The sequence below is a fragment of the Melanostigma gelatinosum genome, assembly GCF_949748355.1.
Source record: "Melanostigma gelatinosum genome assembly, chromosome: 1".
Taxonomy (NCBI): Eukaryota; Metazoa; Chordata; class Actinopteri; order Perciformes; family Zoarcidae; genus Melanostigma; species Melanostigma gelatinosum.
In genome coordinates this window covers 1,597,197-1,612,196 of record NC_136634.1, presented here as the reverse complement: position 1 = coordinate 1,612,196, position 15,000 = coordinate 1,597,197, and the positions used below count along the sequence as shown (strand labels likewise).

The 15,000-nt window shown below is 46.8% G+C and overlaps 2 protein-coding genes across 3 annotated transcripts in view; one reads left to right on the top strand and one right to left on the bottom strand.

The window, feature by feature from the left end:
- Positions 1-8,218, top strand: part of LOC306782044 (uncharacterized protein) — a 13,295-nt gene extending 5,077 nt beyond the window's left edge. Inside the window, exons 1-4 of one of the 2 annotated variants that reach the window (XM_079275202.1) lie at positions 2,522-2,728; positions 5,920-6,053; positions 6,160-6,843; positions 7,072-8,218. In XM_079275202.1, coding sequence (XP_079131328.1) covers positions 6,008-6,053; positions 6,160-6,843; positions 7,072-7,538 — 1,197 coding nt within the window. In that variant the 5' untranslated portion in view covers positions 2,522-2,728; positions 5,920-6,007 and the 3' untranslated portion in view covers positions 7,539-8,218. Of the gene's footprint in view, positions 1-2,521; positions 2,729-5,919; positions 6,054-6,159; positions 6,844-7,071 lie in introns of those variants that run through there. The other variant, XM_079275203.1, reaches the window with a different exon arrangement.
- The window catches only part of LOC306782539 (voltage-dependent calcium channel subunit alpha-2/delta-4-like), a gene marked incomplete at its 5' end in the record, with an annotated part of 70,632 nt that overhangs the window by 23,358 nt on the left and 32,274 nt on the right, over positions 1-15,000 (bottom strand). The window contains 8 exons of the mRNA XM_079275949.1: positions 10,122-10,190; positions 10,273-10,394; positions 10,952-11,044; positions 11,205-11,295; positions 12,081-12,178; positions 12,405-12,450; positions 12,951-13,018; positions 14,799-14,860. Of these exons, the coding sequence (XP_079132075.1) occupies positions 10,122-10,190; positions 10,273-10,394; positions 10,952-11,044; positions 11,205-11,295; positions 12,081-12,178; positions 12,405-12,450; positions 12,951-13,018; positions 14,799-14,860 (649 nt within the window). The remainder of the gene's footprint in view (positions 1-10,121; positions 10,191-10,272; positions 10,395-10,951; positions 11,045-11,204; positions 11,296-12,080; positions 12,179-12,404; positions 12,451-12,950; positions 13,019-14,798; positions 14,861-15,000) is intronic.

The following is a 15,000-nucleotide window of genomic DNA, read 5'->3' as shown; positions in this document are numbered from 1 at the left end:
GATCTATGAACGGTAAATGAACCTATAAACCGTAGACAATGGTAATATACTGTATTCATTTGCTTGTCAACGCTGTTTAACTGAAAGAGACAAAGATCGAAAGTTACGAATGTAACTACGGTTCTATGAATCCTGGATGACCGCCAGAGGCAGTGCTTCACACTGGATATCTTCCGTCTCGCGCATGCGCAGGTCGAATATTTATATCAACAAAGTCACTCGTGACCTCAGATGACTCCCGTCGTCCATAAGTTCCGGTGTCATCCTGAGCTCAGTCCTATGGAATCTTCTCGCGAGTTCACGGGATTCCGAGTGACCAAGAACTCTGGCGGTCATCCAGGATTCATAGAACCGTAGTTACATTCGTAACTTTCGTTCTATTTCATCCTTACTGACCGCCAGAGGCAGTGCTTAACACTGGATGACTTTTACCAAAAGAGTCACGAGGAATCACAAGTACCCACCTTGTATAGCTCAGGCAGAGGAAGCTGGCCAAAGAACCCTCCCCAGTGGGTGAGGGGTGGAACGTTCACTCTGTAGTGTCTGGTGAATGTGCTCGGTGAGGCCCATGAGGCCGCAGCACATATATCCTCCACTGGCACACCTCTCAGGGCTGCCCATGACGTGGAGACACTCCTGGTAGAGTGGCCCCTCACTCCGGATGGTAGAGGACGGTCGCTCGCCTTGTATGCATGGGCAATGGCCTCCACTATCCAGTGGGACAGGCGCTGTTTCGAAAGGGCACAGCCCTTCTTAGGCCCACCATAACTGATAAAGAGCTGCTCCGACCGCCGTATGCAAGCGGTGGCCTCCACATAAGCTCTGAGGGCCCGCACTGGGCACAGCAGCCTTGACCTCTCCTCCCCCGATGGGGGGTCAAACTCCGCAAGCTGGATAGGCTGGTTGATATGAGAGCGTGTCAGCACCTTTGGGAGAAACGCTGCATTAGGCCACAAAGTAACCCCCGATCCATCTGAGTTCCACCTCAGACACGATTCACTCACCGACAGGGCATGCAGCTCGCCTACACGTTTAGTTGAAGTGATGGCAAGGAGAAACACCATTTTGGTTGCCAGCCATCTTGGCTCTGCCCGTGCCAAGGGTTCAAAAGGAGGCAAGCACAGGGTGTCCAATACCAAATGTAGGTCCCATGCCGGGGCCTTCGGGGCTTTCGTCGGACGCAACCGCCGAGCCCCTTTTAGGAAGAGGGACACCAGTCTGTGGCTCCCTACTGTGCCATTGTCGACCCTAGCATGGTGCCACGAAAGAGCGGCCACGTACACCCTCAGGGTAGCGGGAGACCGGCCCTTATCTAACAGGGACTGCAGAAACTCAAGTACCACAGGTACGGGGCACTGCACCGGGTCATTGTTCCGAACCACACACCAGTCAGAAAACAGCCTCCACCTGTTTTCATACTGCAGCCGGGTAGATGGTACCCTGGCATTCAGGATAGTTCTTCTGACTGGCTCTATGCAGCCAGTCAGCAGCTGGTCGGGCCCTCCAGCGGCCAGACCCATAGTTGGAGGCGGCTGGGATTGGGATGCCAAATCCGACCTCCTAGTTGCGACAGGAGATCCCTCCTGTCGGGGAGGCGCCAGGGTGTCCTGCAGCAGAGTCTGTGCAGTAGGGAGAACCAGATCCTGGCTGGCCATAAGGGGGCCACTAACAAGAGTATGTGGCCCTGTTGAAGGACTCTGAGAAGTGTTGGCAAGATCAGAGGGACCGGTGGAAAGGCATAAAGAAGCCCCTCTGGCCACGTGTGAGCCAGGGCATCTTGACCCAGAGGACTGGTCCTCTCCGTCAGGGAGAACCAATGGGGACAGTGGGTCGACCTCTCCGAGGCAAAGAGATCCACCTCTGCTCTGCCGAAGAGACCCCAAATGTTCTGCACTACATCTGGATGAAGCCGCCACTCCCCCGGTGGAGGCTTGTGACGGGACAAGAAATCTGCGAACTGGTTCCGTTCCCCTGGTAGGTACATTGCCCGAAGGCTGGTAAGACGAGGGGCAGCCCAGGTGAGAAGGGCACGGGATACCTGTAGCAATTCTGCAGATCTGGTGCCCCCTTGATGGTTTATGTGAAACACCGCCGAGGTGTTTCACATAAACCATCAAGGCCCCGCCCTAAAGCATCCCCTGCTTTATGGTCTACTAGAGACCTGTCAATCACTGTGTAGCCCCGCCCTAAAGCATCCCCTGCTTTATGGTCTGTGTGACTCTAAATGGACCATAATGTACTAAATGAACATCATGCTGTATTGAAGAAGACTTGAAACTAGAGATTGAGACATAAACTCATGTTTACAATGTTTACTCCATTCATTCATTCAGAGCTCAGCCTGCAGCTGCAACACTCTGCACTGTTACTATTTCTGTCAAACTCTGCTTTAATGCACATCACACACACACACCATTAGCAGCAGCATGTGGCTTCTCTCTCTCTCGCTCGCTCGCCCTCAGTCAGCAGGCTGGGTGTGTGCTGGACAGGAGCTCAGAGACGATCAGAGGGAGCTGATAGAGCAGCGATGAGGACGGAGAGGACGACGAAGACGAGACGCGTTTGACGAGGAATCAGTTTCTGGTTTTCTGGACTCAGAAAGACCAGACCCAGATTGTGGTTTAAAGACGGACGAGTTTCTTCTTCTTCTTTTCTGAAACGCAGCAGATGAAGCAGATCAGTTCCTGTCTTCTTCCTCTGTTTGGAGGCTGAAGCAGTGGAGCAGATGGTGAGACAGTGTGTGTGTGTGTGTGTGTGTGTGTGTGTGTGTGTGTGTGTGTGTGTGTGTGTGCGCGTGCATGTTCACTGTATGGGCTGAAGTAAGTTGTCCAATGTTTTCTGAGTTCTTACAGTTCAAATGAAGGGAAGTCTCAATGCTGCTGAACACTGGACCTGTTTTTCATAAATTGACGGATTGTTTTATGTACAAAATGTTAGAAAGTTATAAAAAAACGTCCTCGTTTCCCAGAGTGAGAGGTGACGTCTTCAGACGTTTCATTTTGTCCAAACAGTTCAACTTTAAGATCAACTGATTATGAAAATAGTTTTTAGTTTTCTGTCAATCGACTTATTGTTGTGCAGCACACAACAATATCTTCTAACAAACGACGTGTCCTCGCACAGCTGTTCGTATATCTTCTGAAAAACGTCCTCGTTTTTTCCAACAGAAGTCCAACACGTTACATGCACACAGTCTCTTCAAAATAAACTTCTGACTGTAGACGGGAAACAACTCGGCTGCGTTTTAGGCAACACTTCGTTCGGTTCATGAAGAGATCGTGATTTGGATTGAAGTAATTAAGAACGTACCGTTACTTCTGCTTTCACACGAGACACGAACTGCGGTCTCCTGGGTGAGAGTCCAGCATTGTTGGACCCACCTAAACGTGGACTTCACCGCTCGTTATACTTCCTTACGTGGACAACATATAAATAGATTTCATGCATTACTTTTCATGGGTAGAGCTACAAACCTGCTGTAGTTTGTCTCTTTTCCTGATTTAAAACCCAGAATCAGCTCCAAAGAGAAATGCCCTGACCTCAACCCGTCCAACACCTTCGGACGTCGTTTGGTCCTAACTGATGCTCTTTGGGCTGAACGGGCCTGTCAGAGGCCATTAAGCAGCTAGCAGAACGCCACGTTAAGAGCCCAGAGAACCGGAGCGATGTACTGCGGACGAGGCGGAGAACTTCACATCGGCAGGACTTCAATGACACAATCTTAAAAGCTGAGCTTGAAATCAAGATAATAATCCTTTTTTGTAAAAAACAACAAAGCAGGAACAGAGAGGCTGATGAAGTGAACTTTCGGACCAGAGGGTTGCTGGTTTGAATCTGCGGAAAGTTATAAAATTACAGTTATTTATGTGACGGGATGTGAAGAAGCCTGAAGGTCGGATTTAACCGGATCGCTGCCGTCGTTGTCAGTTAGTGAAGCTTCATGTGCTAAAGCTGCATTTTCTCCACTGACCACCAGGGGGCGACTCCTCTGGTTGTATAGAAGTCTATAGAAAATGACTCTACTTCTCTCTTGATTTATTACCTCAGTAAACATTGTAAACATGAGTTTATGTCTCAATCTCTAGTTTCAAGTCTTCTTCAATGCAGCATGATGTTCATTTAGTAAATTATGGATTATGTATTTCAGGAGCAGCATCTAGTGGCCATTAGAGGAACTGCAGCTTACAGAGTCTCGGAACTGATATCCGTCAACGTTTTTGGGGAAATCTAAGCGTTAATTTAAGAGGCTCAGTTTTGTACAGTTGATTTTCCAACAACAGACTTATCTGCATGTCTGAATCTGGTATCTAAGCAGTGGTTCACCTGTGTGGGACCAGACCAGTGATGTCTAAACAGAGTTGAATATGTCGCCCACATGTTCCCCAGTGGTCAACTTCAGTACTGCAATTAAAAACAAAAATGATGATGTGAAGTGACGTCAAACATTCCTCTGGGGAGCCTCCACATGTCCCATTATGTCCTCCCATTATCTCCCATTGTAACCTGCATTGTGATTCCTCCCGGTTTCAGTAATGTCAGTCAGTGGCCTGAAGGCACCTTTCCCGCTGAGTGACTGGCGTCTTTGTTCCGACTTAACAAAAGAAGGACCTTGAGGCGGCGTTTTTCTCCGGCTCCTTTGTTGCAGACGGACAACGGACGGTACTTTTTCCTTTTTACCTCTGCAGCTTCATCGCACATCTGAGTGGCCCCAAAGCTGCTCACAGAGAAGAAGGCTAAGGGATTTACAAAAAAACGCGTGAATCATCAAAAACCCAAAACATTTGACTTGGAGGTATGAGGGGGAAACAATGCTGACGCTGTTCTGAATCTGCACGAACGAGTGGGCGTTAAGAAGAAGGAAGTTGGCGTTGACTTTTTCTCCGGTGTTGGTGGAAACACAGGATTATTTAACTCCACCGTGAAGCTCGTGTGTTCTCTCTCTGGGACAGAAAGACAAAGAATGACGGGATTGAGGAGAAGCCGGCCTGTGATGCCAATATACTGCAGCTAAACTCTTGATGTTTTTATTTTAAATCAGCGACAAACGAAAAGTACTCCGCTTTAATCTGCCGTATCGAGTTGCACTCTCGGTGGTTGGCTGAGAGGTTTGAGAAACAGGCTGGTGCGAAAGAGAAGCGTCGGTTTGAATCCCCCCGGGGAGCAGATTGAAAGCGTGTGAACGAGTAAATCTTTTATTCGCCACTGACGAGATGAATGAAAGTAAAGAGAGCAGAGTGAATCTCCACGAGCCTCATGGAGGATTATCCTTTATGGTAAAGTGGTGACGCTTGGAGGACTCGTGTCAGCCGTCCTGTTCATTTTGCTCGTTTCTCACAGACGATGGAAGTCTTCAAGTCTTTGATGAACATGGAATTGAAGTGTTTTCACATAAAAAAGTCAAAAAGACACAAAGCCTGAACTTAAAAAGTGACTTTGGATGAATTTGTTTGCAGTGACAAAATGCTCAGATTTGAAAAAGTGAAGTCAAAGCTTCATGTGTCAAAGCTGCATTCTCTCTAGTGTCCACCAGGGGGCGACTCCTCTGGTTGTATAGAAGTCTATAGAAAATGACTCTACTTCTCTCTTGATTTATTCCCTCAGTAAACATTGTAAACATGAGTTTATGTCTCAATCTCTAGTTTCAAGTCTTCTTCAATACAGCATGATGTTCATTTAGTACATTATGGTCCATTTAGAGTCACACAGACCATAAAGCAGGGGATGCTTTAGGGCGGGGCTACACGCTGATTGACAGGTCTCTACCACAGCGTTAACCCTTTCAGTGTGTGTTTTTAGTTCATGAAAGTAACTAAAATAAATGTGTAACATCATCAAATCATCCAGAAGACTTTCTTCTTTCTATGTTGGAAATCCTTAAAAGAAAAGAGTTAAAACATCTCCTCCTCTGTTTTTCTCCAGGACGTTCTCTGGACGCTGGTGTGAACCAGCAGAGAGCGAGGACATCTGGCTGAGAGCCTGAAGCCACAGTCGAGTCAATGGGACAGACATGAAGAACCTGGACCAGCATGGGCGGAGTCACCAGGAGAGTCTGGGTGAGTCCGGGTAGACGCTGCATTGTAGTCTGAGACGAGGAGCGATCTTCAATTCTTGGTGTTGCAGTGTTGTTGTGACACAAGTCGGTTGTGTTTGTTCCTCCAGTGTGTGCAGTCCTGTCCAGTCTGGTGTTGGCTCTACTGGGACTGCTGGGCTCGGTCCACGGCTGTCCCGGTGTCTGCACCTGCTACGGCAACACCACTGACTGCTCCGCCGTCGGCCTCCCGTCTCTGACGCCCATCCTGGCCCTGCTGGACCAGGACTCTCTGATCCTCCGCCTGCCCCAGAACAACCTCTCCTCCCTGGGCACCAATGAGCTGTCCAACCTCAGCAGCCTGGAGCTCCTGGATCTGTCCCAGAACCACTTCTCCGCTCTGCAGCCCGGAGCCTTCTCCAGCCTGGGCGGCCTGCGCTGGCTCAATCTCTCCGCTAACTACCTCGGCGTGCGCCCGGTGACCTCCGACCCCATCAACAGCACAGCGGCGCTCCGGAGCGCGAATGGGATCCAAGGGGCCGTCGGCCTGAGCAAGGACGTTTTCAGGGGTCTGTGGCGGCTACGAGGCCTCGACTTGTCCTCAAACGGCCTCCTGTGGCTGCCCAAAGGCCTGCTGGATGGGCTTCAGAGACTCGCCTGGTTGTCCGTGGCCAGCAACCGGCTGGCGGCCCTGGACAGAGTCACCTTCGAGCCCCTGGTGGGGCTCCAGGAGCTCCAGCTGGCGGGAAACCCCTGGGAGTGCAACTGCAAGATGAGAGACTTCAAGCACTGGATGGAGTGGTTGATTTACAGGGGTGAGGGCCTCTCCAAATCTCAAATACTGTGAAGTTGATCATTTCGGCCTCGTCTTTAAAACTGCCCCGGAGCGAATCCCCGTTTGTATTTTGAGCCTGTAATTCAAACAGCTGTGTAATCGAAGCAATTCATCTCTGCTCTGCAGGACGGATGCGTGCGGAGCAGAGATATCTAAGAATATAACGACCTCTCCCCCCCTCTCTCCGGTCTGGTTGTTTTTGTTGCAGATGGGCAGGTGGACGCGATGCGGTGCAGTGTCCCGGGGGATCTGAAGGGCAGAGACATCCGCAGCGTGCCGGCGGAGCTGTTCAACTACTGCCTGCAGAGTCCAACCAAAGTGGGCGCGTCGGGTTACGCCACCCGGCATCCGTGCCCGCCGGGCCGCATCAGCAGCAACGACGACCGCGTCCGCCAGCGCTACCGGCCCGCCAGCGTGCGGCGAGCGCACGGCACGCAAATAGTCGCCGCCGTGATTTGCGGCACCGTGTGTGTCTTGATGGTGGTGGCGGCGACCTACGGCTGCGTGTACGCCTCGCTGATGGCGCGCTACCACAGGGAGATGAAGACGCGCGGTCGGCCTCTGATGGCCGAGTCCGGAGCCGACACGGACCTGGAGGACGGGCCGATGTCGTCGCCGGAGGAGTCGCCGCCCAAAGAGGGCGTCGTGCACGGGTATCGGATCAGCAGCTTCTGATCTTTCCTGATCCTCGGCTCTCGTCATCGGATGGGACGGCTGCGGCTCTGTGGTCGAGCTGAAAACCCCTCTGGGCCGATGGACCAGACTCTAAAAAAGGAACTGGAATGCTGCAGCACTTCTTCTAATGTATGGACGCTCTGTGCATTGCTATTCCCCGCGCTGCATCCCTCAGCCAGTTCGGCTACCTTGACTTCCCATCATCTGTTTGTCCTTTCTTCCTTTAGGAATATGAAAATACCTTTTTTTGTTCGAGATGTCCGTCGTCGTATCCGAGCCCAACAAGCTCAAATGTGAATCTGAAAGGTGACATTTTCTCCCGTTGTTTGCTGCACACTTCCTCTTTTGCTCTGGATCAGTTGTGTGTATCTCATGTTATCTCTGTGACACGTTGAGGAATAGTTCTGTAGCCCTGTTCAAGTCCCTCTAAACACCACGTCAGAGTCCTGCTGGCAGGGAAATGCTGCTTTTTTCAGCTTCATCACTGAGGTGAACTGCATCCAAACACTTAGAGCTGTACTGCCCCCTAGAGGACGAGCTTTGAGCTGCAGCAGCTTCTGATTCCAGCACAAACAGACAGAGTGTGTGTGAGGCTGTCAGCCCGTATACACTCTACCTTCTGTGTGTTTTTATTGATTCTGTCTGTATTCTCTGTGATAAGCACATGAACTGTTAATGATGCTGAAGATAATAAACTATATTTATCTAAACTGGATTTCTTCCTTTTTTAAAAACACATTTATCAAACCAGTCACAGGATGAAACAATCATCGAATTGTTCTGAGACAAACAACACAAGTCGGGTCTAGAAGTCCTCTGACCGGTCGAGCCGAGGAATACTGATGAACTTCAGATTCAACAGAAGCTGACTGACAGTCAGCTTCTCCGACATTTAAAGGCTCGTTTTTAATGGATTTTTCAGCCGTCAGAGCGTCACAGAAACATCGCTGTGTCAGCAGCGTTAGGATGAATGAGAACTATTGACTCCTGAATCTGTGGGTCCCTCAACTGTTCATCAAAGAAAGAGGTTCTACCGACAGGCTTTAAAACATACACAATGTGAGCCGGTCACACATCGCAGACAGCAGTCGATCAGAATCAAACGCACTGAAGGTCAGTCTGCATATTCTACTGTTCGTCAGGTAGTCCCGCCTTCCTTGTAAACTGCTAATCTCACTAAAGGGATGGAAGTTACGAGATTTAAACTTGATTGTTTCTTGTCCAACACAGATTCTCACCGTTTAACCTGAACTCAGGTTTCTGCAGATTCACAGTTTAAGAAAATGTTCAAAACACAAAGTGGAATTTAATCCCTGTTTCAAAGTCAAACTGTTCAAAGTATAAAGTGTGATGGAAAACCAGGTGGGATGCCGTGGCCTGGAATTATTAGTAGTGTTGTTATTAGTAGTCATAGTCGTAGTATTTCACACTTCTCCTAAAAATGACTTTCATAAACAACAAACAACTCATTCTCACTCACATTTAGAGGAAACTGTATTTCCTCCTGAGTTACAGTTTTAAACACTTCGGTAACGTTGTAAATTAAAACTGAACAAAAACAAGTAAGGACGTTACCTACTGTAGGGAAGTTAAATGTTAAGTCAAAGACACAAACTGAGGTCTGCTGGGTGAAAGTCCCGAGTCTGTTTGACCCGAACTTCCTTCCTGCCTGAACTTCCACACACTGCGATTACAAACAGGAACACACATCAACAGCAAACATGATCGGGAGAAAATAGGTTTTCTCGAGAAGTAATTGACAGAGTAGAGAACGTAGTTTTCTCACTGATTCCCAGAAGTTTACACCAATAATCCCTCAGATTATGAATAAATAAACGAATGCGATCACAAGCCAGATAAATGGAGGAATGAAATTGTTGCTAAAGTTCCTTTAAGTTTGTATCTGAATTCAACACTTGTCCACGAGGACATGATGATCCCAACGATCCCACTGTTACCGGTAGTTCAGGTGAAGATCGTCTTCAGACATGTTTCACCAACATCCGGTCTACAGCGGTAATACAAACTCATTTAAATACTTCAAACCTTCTGTTTCTGAGAAAACTCAAGACTTTGTGGTCTTCAATGTTGATAAAACAGTTGATATAAAAATGGGCAATATCAAGGAATCAAATGATTAAATCTATGAGCAATGTAATATATTTATGTGATGTCGTCGCTTTTCCGCCTCATTGGTATTTGTTGATTTTATTTATTTTATTCATTTTATTCATTTTATTCATTTTATTCATTTTATTCATTTTATTCATTTTATTCATTTTATTCATTTTATTCATTTTATTTATGTCATTTATTTTATTTATTTTATTTTATTTATTTTATTTATTCCTCACTTCATTTTTAACATATCGACGGTCTCACTGAGCTTTCTGTTATTGATATTATGTATTTGACATTACTTTGTACTTTTAAAAGGTACTACATAAATAAAGTTAGTGTTATTATTATAATAATAATAATTATTATTATTGTTGTTGTTATTATTATTCACACAGAAAGACGTCCCACAGATAAATAGCATTTATAAATATCATTTTAAATATTCACATTAGTGTGGCTCACCTCCGGCCATCGCCGTCTTCCCCTCGGAGGACACCGTCACTGCCGTCGTCCCGATCACGTACTTCACTCCTGTGGAGAGAACGATGTCGGCTGTTAACAGACATTTTCTAACGATAACCATAATAATCTTTATGTTTCTGAGTGAAGGGACCTTTGTCGTTGACGGGGTAGTAGTAGAAGCTGCCGGGAGTGTTTTCCACGGCCAGGCGGTACCACAGAGGGAAGTGATCCACGGTGAACAGGTTGTCTTTATCAGCCGGCGTCAGGAACCTTCTGTCGAGTGGAAGGTCAGACGTTTTATTTTGAAAATCTATAAGAATTGATTGAGCCAGCACTGGAAACTTGTAGTTTTAATCCCTGGGTTGTAGAATTCTTCTTCTTATTATTATTATTATTATTATTGTGTCATCCATAAATAATAATAATAATGTCCAGATCATCATAAGACCCCGTTATTTCGGAAAAAGAGCAACATGAAACACAAATAATACTAAACTAATACATCATCCTGACACATTGTTCCCCCAAAGCTTTAGAAACAAAGGTCGACCAGTTATAAGCATTCAAATATCATTCAACAGGGCTCCGCAGTAAGGGTTCGCCGGTTATATATATGTAGTATATATATCTATACATATATGGACACATATCAGTGTTGATCAGCTCAGACTGTGAGTTGAACTGAATGAGTGAAAGTTGGTTGTCTTCGTTCAACAAGCAGCTTTTTGTCTTCTGCTTCTTCTTCTTCAGTTCCAGTGAAACAGATCTGAAGTCGTCCTCTCTCTGAAACGAACACAGTGACGTGTGGGTGCTGAAGGTTCAGGTCTTACTTTGCCACTCTGGTCTCCACTCCAGCGTATCTCATGATCCTCATGAGGCCGGCTCGAGTCCCGAGGAAGACCGTCTCCACGCCCGGCTCCACCCTGCACACACACAGCGGCAGATTTTATTATGCCGACGGTCCTCAAACACATCACCTGCGATGAACGCTTTCGTCAGAAAAACACAACCAAAACGAAACGTGTGTATTTTCGTGTGAGCTGGCCCTTTAAGGCTTCAGGTGTGACATGTACGAGGTCTCACCTGTCGTTGAGCATCAGGGCGTTCCAGTAGGCCTCCATTGGAGCCGTCACCACGGCGTCAAACAGCGTCTGCTGCAGCAGCACCTCGTCGCCTAGGAAACGGAGAAGTCCGGTCAAAGAGGTGACTTTTAGAAGAAGACGTCTCTGGTGTCAACCTGTCAATCACAGTAGCCCCGCCCTAAAGCATCCCCTGCTTTATGGTCTGTGTGACTCTAAATGGACCATAATGTACTAAATGAACATCATGCTGTATTGAAGAAGACTTGAAACTAGAGATTGAGACATAAACTCATGTTTACAATGTTTACTGAGGTAATAAATCAAGAGAGAAGTAGAGTCATTTTCTATAGACTTCTATACAACCAGAGGAGTCGCCCCCTGGTGGACACTAGAGAGAATGCAGCTTTAAAACTGGAGGTTTGGAGGTTGCTGCCTGCCTTCAAAGTAAAAGTCTCTCTCCAGAGTGTTTGGTTGTGTCCGTTCTGGGCTGCTGTAGAAACACGGCGGACTCTCTGTACAGAAGTTAAGATAATTAAGATGACATTTATTTCTAAAGAGGTATTTAAATGTAGAAATCATTCAGCGTGTCCACTGTGGAGTCTCAACTTAACGTCTTTACTTTGCTCGTTAAGTGATTTCGTCAACAACTAACGTCAAAGGACTCCTTCAGTTAAAGACCAAGAAGAGGAGAAAACATTTAATACTTAATTGGATATTTTAACGGACTTTAAGGAAAATCGTAACTTTGTGCAGCCGGAACTTTCTTCCTTTTCCCAAAACTTTTCTTTAAATGAAAGATTTGATTCGTATGAATATAAATGGAGCTAAAACAGATGCATGATGGGATACACTTTGTTGTTTGAGTGTAGAAACCTACACTCCAGGTCGGGCTCCTTGCCCAGCAGGTAGCGGATGGCCGCCTGGAGCTGAGAGTATTTCCGGTGGCTCGGGTCGATGTCGGTCTCGCAGTACGTCCTGAAGGAGAAGAGGTTTCAGTAAACCAGGACCTGGATAGTTAACGTGATGTCAGTTCATTTCAACACAAAGTCGATGTGAAAACGTGGAGAAATGATAGCTTTGCTCTCCTCTTCTTTGATTCTATTACTTCCACACTCGGCTTGTAATTCACGATTGAACTCGTTCGTCTGTGTGTTCAGCACACGTGAACTAAATGAGACATCAGCTCATGGCTCAGACGTACCACTCGGTGGCGATGCTGAGGTCGGGGGAGGTGAGGTCGTGTAAACCTGTAGAAGAAGAAACAAACTCACTGACTTCCTGTCGCTTCGGTTTAAGAAGGAAATGTTAAATATAGAATCACAGGAATAACATAAAAGAGATGTATAAAAATAAATAAATGACGCGTTATGAAATAAATGTTTTTTAAATATGTACGGAAAATAATCGAGTAACTTACATATAAAAAATGAATCAATATATAATTCTTAAAATATAAAAATAATTATATTTAGATATAAATGAACAAATAAATGGGAAAATAAATGCTTATAATTATTCTTCTAAATGTTGTAATTCGTCTTTGCATTCTGAATAGTTTTTGCTTCTCTTTATATAAACAAATACATGTTCCTATTCTTACTGATGTATTATTATTCATGACTCTCCTGTGACTCCATAGTGAACACTAAATGTGTATGAGATTGTATTTTTATTCTCATGAATGAAGTTCAGCAGCCATCAAACATTTAAAAAGGTCTGTGCAGCAATGCATTGTGGGAACTCCTACCTTCCTCCACAGACACGTTTCCAATAAACATGAGGCGTCCGTGACCTTTAGTCAGCACCATGCCGAAGCTGCAGAGACACGAAGAAGAGACGGAGAAGAGACGGAGAAGAGACGGAGAAGAGACGGAGAAGAGACAGGAGAAGAGACGGAGAAGAGACGGAGAAGACACGGAGAAGAGACGGAGAAGAGACAGGAGAAGAGACAGGAGAAGAGACGAAGAAGAGACGGAGAAGAGACGGAGAAGAGACGGAGAAGACACGGAGAAGAGACGGAGAAGACACGGAGAAGAGACGGAGAAGAGACAGGAGAAGAGACAGGAGAAGAGATGAAGAAGAGACGGAGAAGAGACGGAGAAGAGACGGAGAAGAGACGGAGAAGACACGGAGAAGAGACGGAGAAGAGACGGAGAAGAGACGGAGAAGACACGGAGACGAGACGGAGAAGAGACAGAAGAAGACACGGAGAAGAGACGGAGAAGAGACGGAGAAGAGACGGAGAAGAGACGGAGAAGAGACAGAAGAAGACACGGAGAAGAGACGGAGAAGAGACGGAGAAGAGACGGAGAAGACACGGAGAAGAGACGGAGAAGAGACAGAAGAAGAGACAGGAGAAGAGACGAAGAAGAGACGGAGAAGAGACGGAGAAGAGACGGAGAAGAGACGGAGAAGAGACGAAGAGACGGAGAAGACACGGAGAAGAGACGGAGAAGACACGGAGAAGAGACGGAGAAGAGACGGAGAAGAGACGGAGAAGAGACGGAGAAGACACGGAGAAGAGACGGAGAAGAGACGGAGAAGACACGGAGACGAGACGGAGAAGAGACAGAAGAAGACACGGAGAAGAGACGGAGAAGAGACGGAGAAGAGACGGAGAAGAGACGGAGAAGAGACAGAAGAATACACGGAGAAGAGACGGAGAAGAGACGGAGAAGAGACGGAGAAGACACGGAGACGAGACGGAGAAGAGACAGAAGAAGACACGGAGAAGAGACGGAGAAGACACGGAGAAGAGACGGAGAAGAGACGGAGAAGAGACGGAGAAGAGACGGAGAAGAGACGGAAGAAGAGACGGAGAAGAGACGGAGAAGAGACGGAGAAGAGACGGAGAAGACACGGAGAAGACACGGAGAAGAGACGGAGAAGAGACGGAGAAGACACGGAGAAGAGACGGAGAAGAGACGGAGAAGAGACGGAAGAAGAGACGGAGAAGAGACGGAGAAGAGACGGAGAAGAGACGGAGAAGAGACGGAGAAGAGACGGAGAAGACACGGAGAAGAGACGGAGAAGAGACGGAGAAGAGACGGAGAAGACACGAAGAAGAGACGGAGAAGAGACGGAGAAGAGACGGAGAAGAGACGGAGAAGACACGGAGAAGAGACAGAGAAGACACGGAGAAGAGACGGAGAAGAGACGGAGAAGAGACGGAGAAGACACGGAGAAGAGACGGAGAAGACACGGAGAAGAGACGGAGAAGACACGGAGAAGAGACGGAGAAGAGACGGAAGAAGAGACGGAAGAAGAGACGGAGAAGAGACAGAAGACACACAGAAGACACAGAGAAGAGACGGAGAAGAGACCTTTATCAGAGAGAGCAGCTTCAGGTCTGACAGCAACGTAAAGAGGTGAAAACATCCTCAATAAAATGTAAAGTTAAACTTTATATTTATCACAGAGCATATTTACAGCCCAGTTTATTATTCCTCCTGTTTTTGTCATATTTAATACATTTATAAACACTCAGGAGCCGGCCTTCAAGTTACCAAAGGTTGAGATCCCGTAATAACGAACTCTCTGACAGGAACTTGAACTAACCAGCAGAAGGTCAGGTGACCTCTGAAGCAGACGTTACCTGAACGGAGCCTCGTCGATGTTGGTGAAGAAGTAGTCGTTGACGAGGAACAGAGGTCGTTTCTAATGGAGGAGAATGAAATCATGTAAGAACATAAATAATATATGTACATCTCATTAATATACTCACGTTAGCCTCTGTTAGCTCCTTCAGTGATACAAACTGTGTTTACGTTCAGCTAATTGTTCCCATTTAAATCAAG